Below are 16,047 nucleotides of genomic sequence, written 5' to 3' on the forward strand. Positions count from 1 at the left end.
CTCATCAATCCTGAAACTCACATTCAACATGGATTGTGTCAGAAGGAGAAAAATGATCACTTAAGTCCACCCAGGGAAGTCAGACGTCTAGGAAGGAACAGGGATGGTTCTTAATGGACAGCCCACGTGGATTTCTGAAATCACCCTGGAACCCCAGTGGAGCCTGGGAAACCCTGTTCCCCCTGCAGCCCAGCAGCCCAGGGCCCTGGTCTCTACCCGAGAGGTCTGACCGTGCCTCCTGGCACTTCCTGGGGCAGGGGGGAGACACCCCCTAAGAAGCCAAGCTCCCTTGCTTCTGCCAGCGAGTCAAGGGACGCTGAGGCCCACCTGTGGCCCGGTTCCTTCACAGCCAGATATGTTCCCTGAGCCACTTCCACGCCAGGAAGAGCAGCAACCGTTACCCGGGCAGTCCCCAGCACAACTCAGTTCTCCTCAGAGTGCACCTCAGAAGCAGAAGCGAAGAATCCAGGGAGCCTTCCCCTGCCCGCCACCCTCCCCGCAGGTCAGTCCATGGTGCACGGCTATTCAGTGGCTGGAATGAGGGCCGCCGCCTCCATCAGCCCCCTCAGCCACGGCAAACTCAGCCGACAGCCAGGGCAAGGTGGGTCTCTCTCTCTCTCTCTCTCTCTCTCTCTCTCTCTCTCTCTCTCACACACACATACACACACACACACACACACACACACACACACACACTCAGGCTCACTGGAACACAGGCAGGAGATGAACACCACTCTCGGACACACGTCTCCACCCAGAAGCAGCACATACATGCTGGGTGGCTTTTCTGAGTCCATCCTGCAGGACCCGCACCCTGAGTTTAGGAAGCGGATGTGGGAGGACCTTGGAGACTTCACGGGTCCCAGCTCTGAGCGCAGGGCACCGTGCACGGGGTGGTTTGCTGCATGCTGACTGTCGATCCTTTCTCCCACCTGAGCAGGGAGACTGGCCTCTCAGGGGTCCCCTCTGACCCGTGGTGGGTGTAAAATGACTCTATGGCTGCACCTCGTCCTCTCAAGAGCAGCGCTCAGGCCAAAATGAAAGAGAAGCCCCATCTTTCATCAGGTCTGCTTAAAGACAGACTCTGAGACCTCCACCTTGAAAAATGGGTGATGAGTGGAGATGGCACAGCCTCCGTATGTAAAGTGTGCGCAGGGTAATGCAGAGCCTTATTTAGAGGAGATGAAATATTCACCAGGACTGAGCCATGTTTTAAAATGATTATAAATTATTTTAACAGTGCATTTGCAAAGGGTTATAAAAACAGCCATAATATATTTTTTTCCTTAGATTCTAGAATTACCAGTGTGACAGCTAATGCAATAATGATTTGTTTCAAATGCCAGTGTTTAAGCTGTATAAAGCTGATTTTATACATTTTTCCAGTAGGCCGCATTGTAGTTAATGAAATTAAACACACCAATCGCATTTGTCCCCAGGGGACGAGGAACTGAACACACCACTGGTTTATTTTTTTATTAAAATAAATTGCAGCCGGCAAGATGGACTAATTGCATACAGAATTGAAAAAGAAACATTCCATTGATATAATTAAGCCAATTTTCATGGACAGAAATAGTTATAGTGGATATAAAATAAGCAAAGCCCTCACCAGAATCCGACTTCCCTCCTTTTTTGCACAAAATGTTAACTATTAAATAAATATGTATCTCGAGTGGTCGGCCCTCCTGTCTTCCAGCTCCGGCATTGTTCCTCCGAGTCAGGAGAGGCTGGCCCATGGGCCGGCCAGGGCACCTCCAGGCAGTGAGGATTTGGTGTTGAAACCCGGAGAAGAGCACAGTCAGAGCAGGAAGAGGCCAGCCCTTTCTTGCTCAGGGGCATTAGAGCTGGGGGAACTCAGCCTACAATGGACACTGTGGACGCATGAGGTCACAGACTTGAGGAACAACGGCTGATTCCAAGCTGGACCAGCTACCTCACTTGGGCCCTGCAGCTCAGGCCATGCAGCCGCAGTGGTAGCAGCAGCAGCAGCAGCAGCAGCAGCAACAGCTGGCGTTAGAAGCAGCAGCCACTCCAAGTCTCTCTGATTGCCTGGAGCAGGGGAAGGTTGATTACTTCCCTCCAGGTTGGGTGGGGGGAGCAGACAGGTTCCTACACCTCCTGGGCCAGGCACAGAGTCCTGGGCTTGCTCTGGGAAGGAGGAAGATGATGGGGGCAGAAGGGTGCAGAGAATACTCTCCCTGGTCAACATTTTGGCTACTTTACAGCTGCCCTTGTGAGAGGGCACCTATAGCCCGGTCAGGAGAAGCTTGGTCACAGCTCCCTGGAGCAGAGAGTCCAGCCCTGAGCAAATAAAGAATCCAACCTGCTGGCAGCAGAGATAAGAGCTCACTCCCGCCACGTTCACAAGCAGTGGCACATGGATGTCTGTCTTGCCTTTTAAACAGACCTGTTCCAAACCGAGCACCAGCCTTGGAAAAAATGCTTAGATCTGGACACACGAGAGAGAAAAAAATTAAAACCCCTATGGAATTAGCCACCACCTGCAGTGCCCTGTGCATTGGGGGTGCTGCACCAGAAGACCTAGGAGTCTTCACATAACTGACTTCCTGAACCCTGAACTTGCTGTGCGGCTTTGAGAGCTGCACTCTGTACCTGGGGTTTTTATACCTATAAGAGGTGCCAGCTACTCCATGCCTCCCAGAATCAAAGAGGGGAGAGTGGGGTAATGTACCTGGGGCTCCCCCACAGGGACCCTGCTCAGCTTCCTAAGGCTGCCCAGCAGGACTAGGGCTCAAGCTGCAGCCCAAACACCACCAAGGCTGAACCTGGGCTCAGGGATCATGCTCAGAAGGGCGGAGGGCCCAGCACCGCCCTCAAAAGCCCTCTCCCTCCCCCTCACAGTTTCCCTGGAGGATCCCGACCCCCATGGCTTGACTTGGACCCTGGCTGCACCCCCCCCCCCCACTCTCTATGCAGGTCAGCGCAGCGGCAGTGAAGGGCGAGCCGGCACCAGGGGCGAGGGTCTGGGGAGTCAAGCGCAGACACTGTCCTTTTCCACCCGGAAGCCAAGAGGCGGGGACCCTTGGGACTGGACCAGGGACCAGAAGGAGAAAGGCACCGTTATGGCTGGGTCGGTCGGGGTCAACACTGCACCCCTGTAGACGCGAGCGCTCTCCCATGTGCGGTAGCGGCTGCGATGTTGTGCGCTGGGGGCCAAGGAGCCTTGGCAACCACCCGCAGGGTCCGGAGTCCCTTAGCCCGAGCCCGACTCCCGCCGATGCACGATGCACGCCTACTGGCCCTCGGGCCAGGTAGCCGACTCTGTGCCCAAGCCGAGCGCTGCACTGGGGCGAGGCCCCGCAGGCTCCCTCCTCACGAAGTTTCTTTCCCGCACAGGGAAGGCGCCCTGGCCGCTCCTTGTCCTCCGGCGCCCGCTACGTGAGCTGCAGCTTCCAACACTTGATACACGGGTTTGATTCAAAACCTGATGAATTGTATTTAAGGCTATTTGAAAATTTTAAACGAAATTATTCAAAAGATTTTTAATCCTGGATAATTTTTGTTGAAACTCTAATTATACATCACCTTAATTACCAGTACAGCCCCCCCAAGGATCCCTAATTGCCTCCTAATTGAATAAAACAGGGGGCTAATCGAGCCCATCACGGCCCAGCAAGCTGTAGCTGGCTGTGCCTCCCTCAAGGGGCCACGGGGGTGCCCCAGCAGCCCCTACCCAGGCGGGGGACCTTGTCCCCTGCCCCCAGCGCTGCCTAGAAGGGATTTGGAGTTGCAGGAGCCTGGGGTGGGAGGGGCTAAGCGGTCAGCTGCACCTGCTCCTGCACAGGCCCCGTGGAGCAGGGCAGCCCAGGTGGGACCCCACCCCTCCAGTCCGTCCACAGCAGCCCCCTCCCTTCACCCTCTGTACCAGCACACCCTACAGTGGCAGAGGAGGGCTGGTGGGCACATGGCAGTGACCCAGGGCACCAGGTCCTTGGCCTGCAGCCCTACACCCCGCCCCTCTGAGTTTTCGCCCAAAGCGGGGCAAGAGGCTAGACTCCTGGCGGAGAGTTCCTGGTGCTGCCGCTTTAACCACTGTCCCGGGAAAGGGTGGCCATGTGGGCTCTGGGGACAACAGCCAGAGAGGGTCAGACTTCCCTAGGGAGGGTGGGGGAAGGGCCGGGGCCATTAGTCGGAGCCCCCACGGTTTCAGTGAGAAGAAGGAACCAGGCTGAGAGCTGGGCCTCCAGGTCTGCTCACCCCCACCCTGTCTCACACACACCTTCTGCACACACATTACCTCAAACATGCAGTGCACGCGCGCGCGCGCGCGCACACACACACACACACACACAGTTCCTCAGCTAGCAGGGTAGCAGCTCCTACCCAGGGGCTAGATGCTGGATACTCCTAGCCCTGGGATACATGGTTTCTAGGACCAGGGGGGTGTTCACCTGCATGGGGATCAGGCCTCAAAAGGCAGCCTGGTGGGGGTCCTGGCTGCAGAGTCCCTCAGGACACATCTCTCCTGGAAAAAGGTCACAAGTCTGTGCTGAAGGTGGAGGTCAAGAGGGCATCTTGACTGTGCTAACCCCCACCTGCCCACCTGGCTCTCGGCAGTGGCAGAAACAATAAGCTATTGTTAGAAATTTAGTTTTTAAATGTGGGGCCAGAACGGCCCCCCAGTCCCCGCTGGCCGACACTGGACCAGCTTAAGTAAGGGGACCCCGGCCCTGAACCGTCTTCTCTCTACCCCTGGCCCTCAGACTCAGATTTCTCCTCAGCCATGACCCAGTGCCCCACCAGCCTCTGCCTGAGAAGTTAGAACCAAGACCCCACTACAGGACCCAAACTGCTATCAACCAAGCCTCCTAGAAGCTCAGCCACTGCAAACCCTGGCCTGGGGCCTGGAGGGTCATAGGGACACACAAACGAAATCACAGCCCCAGAGGTACCCTCGGGGTGGCTCCTCCAAGCTCTGGGTCACAAGGTCACATCTACCAGCTGTTCCTTCTGTCCCCTGTGCGTTTCAGGCACAGCCCATGTCCCAAGGGCAAGGGCATAGTGAGCCCGAATAACCATGACCCTGCTCCCTCCCCAGCACCTGATGCCAGTCGGGATGTGGCCGGGAGAAGGATGCTCTGTTATCAGCAGAGTGATGGTCAGGCTGCTCAGATTCAGGTAATGGAGTCCGGTCCCAGGGGACTTTCACATCTGCTTAAAATATTGTCCAATAAAATGAAATTCCTCAGCAGATCCTGAGCAGCTTGGGGCAGGCAGGGCTTTCCTGAACCTGCCTCGGCCACCTTTTGGGGAAGGATGGGGCAGTGATTCCAGCAGTGGAGCCAGGAGGAGTCCCACAACGGGTTCCAGCTGGGCTCCTGGCAATCAGCTCACCTGTGCTGACTCTCACTCGGGGTGCCCCAGTAGAGAAGCAGCCTCCATGCTGGGCTGCCATCAGATAACTTCTCTGATTCTCTGGCCTCCCCGCCAGGCCGCAGATAAGCTGCCAGGCACCCTATCTGGGTCCTGAGCAGAACCGGGGTCCAGGCAACCTTACCCACCTGGCTGGGGTGGAGCCGACTGAGGGCTGAGGCCAGGCAGGCCCCTGGCCCGGTGTGGGCCTCTGGGAAGTTTCCCGGGGCAGCGCAGGGGTGCGCTAAACCAGCCTCTCGCTTCCAGCGAAGGCCAGGCCAGCCCAGCGGCTTTACTCTTTCTTGCTCCTGCTTTGGGCCCTTCCTCTGTGAGGGCCTGACCAGCGCGGTCTGCAGCCAGGGTCCAGACTTGCAGAAAGCCCGCTGGGATACACAGACCCAAACGGGTACACAACACACACGCTCCACACGCCGAGGACAGGCACGCAGCGCGCACACAGCTCCTTCATGTCCGCTGCAAAACGTCTGTCTGGCCTTGTTCGCACCAAGAGGGGTCAGAGGTCATGGAAGGCCCGGCAGGCCGAGGCCAAGGGCAGCCCGCAGAAGAGCCCAGGGGGAAGGGGGCGCCTCGGGAAGAGCCACGATCGACCAACAGCGGAGCCCGGGGAGCTGCTTTTCCCTGAAGGCTGGGTGCGCGGCCTACGGCTGCGGGGCCGCTGTGGGGCCGAGCCCGGTCGGGTCCCGAGCCGCAAGAACAGAGCTTTTCCTAAAAACTGCTGCGGGTCCCCTGCCCACTGGGCTCACGCTTGAGGGCTTGGCCCTGGGTGCTGCGAAGCCGGCCGGCAGGATAGGGCCCGGGAGACACGGACGGACGGAGCAGCCTGGTGATCGAGCGGGAATCTCGAGCCGAGCGGGCTGGGGCGTCCCTTCTGCGAGTCGGCGGCCAGCGGAGGAGGGGGCGGCACGAGCAGGCGGCGCGGGGTTCTGCTCCGCGCGGCGCTCGCCGCTTCGCTGTAGCCGGGCCGCGGCCGGCTGCGGGAGCTGCGCTGGCCGGGCCGCGGCGCCGCCGGTCCCCACCTGCCCGCTGCGGAGCCGCGAGGGCCGCAGCCCCTGGCCCGCTGGCCTGTCGGGGGATGGCGCCGGCGGCCGAGCGCGGAGGGCGCATGGGCTACTCGGAGGCGCGGCGGGAGCGGCGCGGGCGGCGGGAGCACACGCCCGCTGCCAGGACTGGCCGACCGCAGGCTGCGCGCCGAACCCCGGCCTCGGCCCGAGGCGGAGCGAAAGAGAAAGTAAGACCCGGGACCCGGCAGCCTTGCCGGGGCAGTTCCATCCCCTAGGGCCGCGCGGCTGTGCCAGGCGAGTGAGTGCTGGAGGGTCCGCGAGACAGAGGGCGGTCGCGGCGAGTCGGAAGGCGGCCGGTGGGGACTCTGCTGCCTGAGGCACCGGCACCGCGGCGGCCCGCGCGGGCTGCCCGAGTCACAGCGGAGCGCCCGCCACCACGCGGGGCACCACTTGGGAATAAACTTCACGACCACAGTCCCAAGCTCAAAGAAAGTCTCCATTTTGCTCCCCAAGTGGCTGCGGCCGTCTTGCCTTCGCCACCCCTACTCTTACGCCCGGAGAGCCGGGTGGGCGCCGGCCCGCGCCCCCTCCTCCGCCCCCTCCCCGGCTCGGGGTCTCCCTCCTCTGCGCCCGGCTGGCGGACGCCAAAGGCGGTGCTCTAGCGCCCACTATTTCAAAAGCCCGGAATATGATTTGACCAGGACTGAGAGCCACTCGGAGAGAGAGAGGGAGAGCGCGAGCGAGGAGGAAAAGTTGCTCTCCCCTTTCGTCAACTTTTCACTAACTTTCGCTTTTCTCTCCCCTCCACCCCTGGCCCTCCCCCTCCGCCCCCCTCCCCGGCCCCCACCGCGCGCCTCGGGTTCCCGGGCCCGAGCGCCTGACACTGTGGGGGGGAGGGGGTTCAGCGGGGAGGGGGCCGGCGCCATCGGGGAGCGCGCGGCCCGGGCGCCCCGAGCCTCCGCGCCGAGCCCGGCCGCCCCGGAGCGCGGGAGGCGGAGCAGCCCCCGGGCCGCGCGGCCGAGCCGGGGGGCCGGAGCGGCAGGCGCGCCGACCGCGCCCCGACGCGCACCCCTGGCCTGGGCACCCGGGCCCCGAGGCCCGGGCCCGGCAGCGCGGCGCGGCCGAGCGCGGGAGACTTACTTTTGGCTAGCTTCCTCGCCCTCGCCTTGGATCGCATGGTGTCGGCTCGCGGAATCTCTCTCCTCCTCCTTGAGCCCAGAAGCAGCTACACACTATCTTCATCTCCCCAGCATTGTCAGTTTGGACACCTTCGCACATGCGCACAGAGCACTCAATCTGACACCCCTCGCCGGGGCCAAAAAAACTTTGCAATGTATTCATCATCCTCATCGTCGCGCCGCCGCCGCCGCCGCCGCCGCCTCGGCGCGGGATTGGGGGGCTCTCCTCGGCCTTCTCGGTCTTCACCTCACTTCTCTCTGCCCCCTCCCCCCCCCCTTTTCAGCGCAGCTTGGAACTGGCCCTTTAAGAAAACATTCCGTGATCTGCGCTCCCGCCCGGGGCCCGCACCCCGGACACTTTAAAAGGACCCAGGTGGCCCTGGAGGCGAGGTGACCGTCCCCCCGCCCTGCCCCTGCGTCGCGTCGCGCTGCAGCTCCCGCCCCAGCCGGGCCAAAGATGGGGTGGCGGCTGCGGTTTTTCGCGCGACTTCCTTAGATCTTGGGGCAAACGCGCAGATAGTTCGGACGCGGGTCCGGGCTGATTTCGCTTCGTTTTATTGCATTTTATTACTAATTAAAAAGCTTTCGTTCTCCGTCGCCCCAGCCCGCTCTTCTCCCGAACTCTCCCCTCGGCCCCCGCCTCTGCCCCGCGATTGCTCCGGGGGTGCCGGCGCCCGCGCGCCAGAACCCGGCTCCTCCGAAGCCCCCTCCGAGCCCCGCCGCCGCCCTCGGGCCTCCCGGGCCCCCGCCTCCTCCCCTTCGCCCCCACCCAGCGGCGGCTGCTTCGGGCTTCTCGGCTCAAAAACAACAGCCGAGGCGCCGCCAGCTCCGCGCTCCGCCACTGCCCCGGCCGGCGGGCTGCACTCGGACCCGCCGTCCTCCGTACCGCGCCCAGCGACCGAGCGCAGCGCACTCTGCGTTGGGGGCGGCTTGGGGGCCGCCGTCCGAACACCGGGCGTCCTCTGCCCGGCGTCACCCTGGCGTCCGGCACCTCTCCGCCTCGGGGGCGTATCCGCGCGCTCTGGCCTCGGCGCCCCTGCTCGACTGCCGCCGTGGCCCCCAGGTGAGTACCCGGGTGCGCGAGCGCCAGGGCTGGGACACTTTCGGGAGCCGGGGGGCCTCTGCGGACCCGCTGGCCTCTCGGGGAACCAGATGCGTCTAGGCTGGAGGGCCAGCGGTGCAGGTGGAGGAGCGCGGGCGGGAGCCGACCAGGCGCTTCTTCTGCCCCAGCAATCCTCAAATTGAGGCGCGGCAGCCTAGAGGTCTGCCTGGGCACCCGCAGGGTGATCCCAGCCCAGGGGCCTGATGAAGTGAGTGCGGATTCCTCATTCAAGTATGGCTTGGGTTCGAGAAACGATGGAAAGCCGACAGAGGCGCTACCCTGACTGGTTCGCTGCCCCTTTCGTCCTTCCAGAGTATCAAGGTTCCGCCAGGCAGGAAGACTTGGAGCTGTCACTGCATCACCCGAGCCTGGGGCAGGGGTCGTGCCCGCGGGTCCAGGTCTCTCTGCTGCCCAGGGTGGGGCTCCTGTCCATGCCCACCCCCTCTTTGTTGTGCAATGAAACCAGTATCCGTTGCACTGAGACCTACAGACGGAAACCTGCGTCTTTGCCCTTTGCGTTAAATTGGCCGCGGCTGGAGAGCTACACTGAGGGCTCAGGCCCCAGCAGAGACCAGAGACGTGGGGCCTAGGGACGCAGGGCCCATGCCACCCCAGAGGAAAAGCCCCTGCGGACCCAGACTAGATGGTGTGCTGGGCCTTCCGCCTTCTAGTCTCAGAAGTCGACAGCCTCTCTCCTGCTGGGCTTCCTGCCCCTGGGAGATTTCCAGGTGGCTGCCCAGTCCTGCACCCCACTCGCTGCCCCGCATGGGCAAGTGCTCACTGGCCACTGCCCCCAGGCTCTTTCTGGCCCTAGGTGAGTGTGTCCAGGAAGCCCTTTCAGTGAGGTTCTGCAGACCATTACTCACCCTCCCCACACTGACTGCCCGTCCCCTGAGCTGGGACACAGGAGTATCTGGCTTCCAGGGACATGCTCTGTAGGTCTTGGTGGAGAGTTCCCAAAGCAGGCTAGGGCACTGTTTTAGACCTGACTGGTCCTGGCAGCCTGTGAACCTGCTCACTCCCATGGGAATGGGGGTACTCTGCTGCCTAACCTTGGCCCAAGGGCAGGCTCCAGACTCAGAACCTAACCTGGCTGGGGCTGCTAGCCAGACAACTCAAGGTCACCCCTTTACTGCAGCAACCCAGGCGTCCCTTGCTCCTGCCTGTAGCCGCCCAGGATGTTTGGCATGCAGCCTGGGGAGCTACCATGGAACCTGTGAAGTACTCTTACCTGGAGAGGGTACCTGCCCTTCCCCCATCCCCACCAAGGGCTGCCTCCTCCCTGCCCGAGGCAGCCAGCAGGCTCCAAGGTTAGGAAGGCCCAGCCCTTTTCTGGGGTGCAGCAGCTCACCAGAGCCCTCCTCCTTCCTCCTCCTTCAGCTCAGGAAGGGTCTGTCTGAACTCTAGCGAGGCTGACATCTCTTGGGCAACCCTTGCTGGCAGGAGGTGTGGGGAGTAGGCAAGGTTGTCTCTTTTCTCTGTCCTCTTTCAGGGTTCTTGGTGGGTGGGGGAGAGGGACACCATGGGCTTGCCTGGGGATCTGTGGACCAAGGCTGACCAGTGAGATGGCGGAGCTGCTGGGTCTCTCTAGGTGCTGAGGACTAGTGTCTCCCCAGTAGGCTGGAGGGGCCCAGGCAGGCTATCCCCAAGGCCACGGCCCTGGCTGGGGTTGGGTCCTGGCCTGGCCAGGCCCTGCCCCCACGTGGCCAGACTTAGAAGCTGAAGGCAGGGTAGGGCAGGCATTGAGAAAGGGTGAAGCAGGGAAAGTCAGATGTAGCTCCACCCCAGGCCGGGAGGCCCCAAGGCCTTCTGTATCCCAGCCTGGCAGAGACTTTTGGGGGACTTACCAGGCTTTATGGGCAAGTGGGGGCCCCACTTGTGGAGGAAAGGTTGCTATTGAAAGGTTTAAAAGCAATTTTCAATCTGAGCCAAGCTCTAGGGAGCTTGGGAGCTGAATCCTGACCTCAAGGTCCTCACATTGGGGAGCAGCAAGGTGTGGCTGGCTGAATGGCAGCTCCCCACCCTAGAGAACCTCAGGCTGTTATCTAGCTCTGGAATCAATGTTATTGCTGGGTCTGGGGGGCTAGAGAGGGGAGGAGGGCAGCAACTTCTACTACGCTCGCTTGGGGCAGGGAAGGAGTTCATGGACTCCCAGCCTTTCAGCAAGCTGAGAGATACAGCTGGAGACATCAGATCATCTCCTCTGGGAAGTGGTGTGGATTGGGGGGAGTAAGAAAAGCTGGTTCTGTAGTGCTGGAGTGAGCATCGGAGAAGACAACTGGCAAGGAGGAGCCCCAGCCCCTTGGGTTCCCCAGGAAGCTCTGCACTCCTGGTGGTCCCACACACACTTTCTGGGCTTGTGCCCCCTGTCTCAGGGAGAAGTCAGGTCTCTGGGGAGGAGGCTAGTTGTTGCAGTGCATGGAGGTGGGGGGTCCAACCTGGCCCAGTTGCCCCTGCCAGGGCCCAGAGAGCCCTGTTGTATCCCGTATGCTAGAGATGGAAAGGGCTGCCTGGCCAGATGTGTTGACCTTGCCAGGTTCTTGCCCTGTCCCTCCCTGTTCCTTTGTGCTTGCCAAATTTGGCCAGTGCCTTTGGGCACTCAGCCTCTGGGCTCTGTGGAATTCCAAGTTTTGCTCACCCTCAGGTTCCTGTCTGGGTAGAAATGAAAATACACATGGGCTTTCCCCGGAAGTCTGGAACTGTGGAACTGCTCAGGAGCGCTCTCCACTGGACTGAGACTCACAGACCTGACCCCACCCAACATGTGGACCACTGAGTAGGTGAGGTTAGGTCTCTCTAGGTATGTCCTCTGCTCCACCCTTGGTGGAAATGCGTCTCAGATTTAATCAACAGCAGTATGGAGGCCACGAGGGGCCCTTGGGGATGATCCAACTCACTTTCCACGACACAGAAAGGGAAATGAAGGTGGTCTGCTGGGACCAGCCCCAGCAGGGAACTCAGGGGACCTGGGGCAGGAGGCTGGCCCACCTGGGAGTTCAGTTAACACAACTGAGGTGAAGAGGAGATCTGAAGGGCTCTTTCCCCCACCCAGCCATTCCTCAGCTCTACACTGGGGTCACAGGAGCTCCTGACACTGAGTCTCGTGTCTCAGGCCCCCTTTACTCCTCTTCCCTCACCACGGGACTTTGCTGTGACATGAATGATTCTGAGGACTGACACAATTCCAAATTTCTGACCCAGGCTTTCCCCTCTGCTCCGCAGAGTCAAGGGTCCCGGCACCAATGCCCTGTCCCAGAGTGTTGCCAGGAGAGTCCACTGCTCCCCAAGATTTCCCAGGAATGTGAGAATAGCTGATTTTGGACACACCGCAGTGCTCCTCGGAGCACAGAAGAATGGTTGTCCCCGCAATGGGCAGCCACCAGGGAGGGCCTTGCTGGGCCATAGGCAGGCTCCAGGCTCCTGCGCTGCAGCTGCCTGGTGGCTTGGCATTCTTGTGTCCTCTGGTCCTTGCAGGTGATTGGCTTTCCAGAATGCAGACGTGGGGGTGTGCCACCTATGTTGGCCCTTGCCACCAGTGCACTTCTAGGGCCCGACAGGGAGTGCTTTTGTTTTAAGGGTAAGATCGAAACTGGGTCTGAAGTCCCGGCCCTCTCCTGGTTGGAGCCCAGGAGGGGTTTGGCTCCTCCACCCCTACCAAAGCGACCCTCCAGAAGGTACTGGAAGTCCCCCACGCCTCCTCGTAGACTGAGCTCAATAGAATGGGCCGATGGGCGGAGAAGCACTGGGGCTCCGCAACCGCTGCGGGGAGCAATAAACGGAATTGGTTTCCCAAGATTTTTCTTTCGATCCCAGAAACGTTAAAAATCCGTCAACGAATCCTCCTGTCAAGTTTGCGCTGCCTGTGCACTTGAGCCACGCAGCTCTAGTGTAGAGGGTCCCCTCCCGCCGCCCTCACCCCCGGAGCCTCCAGCCCGCGCTGGCCGGGACGACTTCGTTCCCGCGGCGCCCTGGCCTGCAGCGCTCGCCAAGCTGCGCGCAACAGAGCGGTCCAGGCGCGGCTCAGGACCGCTGACCACGTAGACGCGGCCGCCTCCTGTGCTCCCGGTTCCAGCCGCAGGCGGGCAGAGCCCTGACAGCAACGAAAATGGCAAGTCAGCATGGCTTTCGGGGCCGGGGCTGCCGCTGGGAGGGAGCCGGAGCTCGCCCTCGGCGTCCCCAGAAGCCCCTAGCTGAGCGCCGTGGCGGAGCAGCGGGTAACTGAGCTGCCTCCGAATCCACCCACGCCGGGATTCGCATCTCCTTGTCCGAAGTCGCGGAGACTCTCAGCCGAGGACCGGGTCCCACGCGGCCCACCCTCTTGGTTTGGAAACCCGATTTTGTCTTTGTGGGCTCCGTACCCAAATGGCCGAGGAGGAACCTCGGTGGATTTTTTCCCGACACCTTGGTTTCCCCTTCTACGTGTGACACAGGGCCAGCGGCACCTGTTTTCCTATCAGGGATTATTGTGGGGTTGGCAGCAAAGAATGGACGAATGGGAAATGCTAGCTCGGCGGAGCAGGAGACCCAGCGCAGCTCGACACTTGGGTCCATGATTTTGGGTGCAGATCAGAGGAAGTGCCCTGCCCGGAGGGTCCCCGGGCTGCTCTGGGGCACTCTCTGCCCACCCCTGTCCCGTCGCCTGCTCCCTCCTCCCTGATCCTTCCCACTCCCCAGCAGTCTTCCTCAGCTGGGTGGAGCAGGGTGTCTCCTCCACCTTTGGGCAGGTTTTACCCGGCAAGGACTGTTTTCTCAGGTTCCCTTGGGGGCTGGGGGGGGGCCCGGAAATGTCACACAATAGGCTTGAGCTGGGAGGAGGAAGAACTGGCAACAGAGCTGGTGCCAGCTAAGCTCATAGGGAAGAACACCCGTGCATTACCCATCCTGTGCATTGCCCATCCGGGGACTTTGGGGACTTTTCCCTTCTAGGTGCAGGTTTCTGGCATATCCCAGAATGTCTGGGCTGGGTCCTGAGGCTTGACCTTGGGAGTTGGGCTGCCCTTCTGGGTGAAGGTGGAGGTGGGAGTGGGGAGAACCAGGGGAGAGGGCTGGGCCTGTGCCCACGTTCCAGCCCTCAGCCCTCCACCCTCTGAGCAGAATGTGGGAGGTGGAGGAGAAGAGCCTGGGGTGGATGGGGGACGCCCCACTGGACTGCTCCCCCCTTTGCTTTCTACTAAACCAATAATCAGACAGGCTCAGGGAGCCGGCAAGAAAAGGCCAGAGACCAGGACAGCCCCAGGCAGGGAAAAAATGACCAGTTCTGCAGAGTGACCCCAAGGTGACAGATTCGGGCAGAGTGTCCTCTATGATGGGGGCCCTGCCCCCACCAGGGCTCTTGCACCCATGCCCCAGAACTGGAAAAATCCAGTGGGACTCTGACCCCTCCCAGGCTTTAGGACCTGAGCTCCTGGGGCTCTGTGTCCCAGAGCCCTGGGGTTGTCCCCTTCCCTCCCACCAAGATAGGAAGTAGCTCCATGGCAAGGGACATAGCTGCATTCAGCGTGGTATCCCTGAAGTCCCCACAGGTGACCTCACTGAGGCCTGCTCCGTGCTGGCGACTGGAGATCAGGGTGGAGATGGTAGAGCCTTGAGCAGCTGTAACTCACAGGGACACACCTCTTGTGACATCAGTGAATTATAATGGGTACCCATGCTGGTGGTGGGCAACAGGAGGATAGAGGAAGTCTACCAAAGAGGGTTAGGTTGGCTCTTCCCCTCTCAGAGCCAAGGGCTGTCCCTGTCCCTCAGTCAGAGCGGAGAGCCAGGCTCACACCACTGGCTGGGGGGTGGGGGGCAGGGCAGGCACTTCCCCTGGTCAGACCCAGCCTTTGCCCCACTTCTGCTGGGACCCTGGGTTGGCCCATCCAGAGCCCCTATTCCCTAGAAAAGCATGAGAGGACACTACCATGGCAGGGGGTGGCTTGGAGGGGGGGCTGTGCTTCCGGAGAACTCAGTAGGAGCTGGAGCAAGGGCCCCAGTGGCCAGAGGCCTCTCCCTCAAACCCTGCTCTCTTGCACTTCCTCTTTCAGAACCAAAGGCCACTCCTGAAGCTTGCCTGGCTGACAAGAGAGGGCGATGTTGGGGCCAGGCTTGAGGACTGCCCAGCTGGGCCCTTTCTTCAGGTGCCTCTCTTCCTCTGCCTCTGAGGCCCCAGGGTCTGGACCTCCTGACCATGACCTGCCCTAAGCTGCCATCAGGACCAGTTGGTCTCCTGGCAGCTGTACCTGGAACTTCTCACAGGTCTAGCTCAGGCCTCAGACCCGGGTTCACTCACCCATCTAGGAGAGGCCCTGCAGGGCAGAGTGGTCCTGCAGCTTAGAGTCTGAGGGCTCCTGTCCCACATGCAGGTGTCTCCTCCTCCCAACCTGGAATGTCCAGGGCATCTTGCCACCTCCGAAGCCCTGGCACCTGGCCCCAGGCTCAGTGAGTGAAGGAGTGTGTGCAGGGTCCTGTGTGCAGGGTCCTGAGAGAGTAGGCCTCTGGGTCTCCACCAGTGGGCTTCTGTCCGTCCATCCAGGGAAAGTCAAGGAGATGAGGACGGCCTAGCAGAACGTGGGCTCTGCTGCATGCCTGAGGCTGAGTCTTCTCTCTAGCGTCTCCCTTGGCCCTCACTGGGTCACCTGGCATCCAGCATAATAATGCCAGCACGTGTGACTGGGGATCCAGCAGTGAGCAAGCCAGCAGGTCCCCAGCCGGAAGGGCCCAGTCTAGAAAGGGAACCCAGCTAGCTGGGGCTGGAGCTCCGCAGGAGGGCAGGGGTGGGAAGGTGGGCAGAGGGAACCTCTTCAGAGAGAAACTGCCACCAGGTCCTGGCCTGGAGGGCTCGGGCCAAACTGGGACTCCTGGGCCAGGCTGCCGTTCCAGAAGGGGTACGGGCAGCTTCCCACTCCCGGGTTGCCACACAGTGTCTTGTGAGCATCACAAGGATCCCAGGTGACAAGGTGCCATTATTCCCCCTCACAGGTAGAGAAACTGATGCTCAAGCCCTCAGCCACCTGCATCAGGATCTGTCCTGGAGGCAGCAGCAGGATTCCCACGGAAAGCTCCCAGACTGCAAAGCCTGCAAGGACCTGCAAGGACCAGGCCCTCCTGGACAGCGGCAGGGCCACTGTCACAGAGGGGCTCTGCCTGGGACCTTTCTCTGGGCTCCTTGACCACGAGCACCTGAATCTGGAGAGTGCTCTGGTCCCAGGGCACCTCGGACGCCAGTGTACTCGCCTGGGTCCAGGAGGACTCAGCCATTTGGGGGTCTTGGCTCCCTGAGCCCACCTTTCACTGGGGAGTCAGGGGCCCTCTTTTCCCCACTTCTCTCCAGTTAACTGGGCTGGGGCTCCCAGGGGATAAGGGAGGCTCCATGACCTGGCCAGAGGCT

At 61.1% G+C, this 16,047-nt stretch overlaps 2 protein-coding genes across 4 annotated transcripts in view; one reads left to right on the top strand and one right to left on the bottom strand.

Annotated features, from left to right (window-relative positions):
• PRDM16 (PR/SET domain 16) overlaps positions 1-8,161 on the bottom strand; it is a 328,143-nt gene extending 319,982 nt beyond the window's left edge. For all 3 annotated transcript variants that reach the window (XM_081305191.1, XM_081305192.1, XM_081305190.1), the window contains exon 1: positions 7,539-8,161. In XM_081305191.1, coding sequence (XP_081161317.1) covers positions 7,539-7,575 — 37 coding nt within the window. In that variant the 5' untranslated portion in view covers positions 7,576-8,161. The remainder of the gene's footprint in view (positions 1-7,538) is intronic.
• On the top strand, positions 7,730-15,620 carry LOC308655604 (uncharacterized protein; the record flags this gene model as incomplete). Its single annotated transcript, XM_081305656.1, has 7 exons — positions 7,730-7,781; positions 8,159-8,639; positions 8,991-9,094; positions 11,323-11,458; positions 11,901-12,152; positions 12,492-12,786; positions 14,705-15,620. 4 exons carry the CDS (start codon positions 7,730-7,732, stop codon positions 11,412-11,414), a joined length of 729 nt encoding a protein of 242 aa, XP_081161782.1. The 3' UTR covers positions 11,415-11,458; positions 11,901-12,152; positions 12,492-12,786; positions 14,705-15,620.
• Between the last annotated feature and the right edge of the window lie 427 nt (positions 15,621-16,047).

The sequence above is a fragment of the Spermophilus citellus genome (assembly GCF_964194105.1).
Source record: "Spermophilus citellus genome assembly, chromosome: 9".
In the NCBI taxonomy this organism is placed as follows: Eukaryota; Metazoa; Chordata; class Mammalia; order Rodentia; family Sciuridae; genus Spermophilus; species Spermophilus citellus.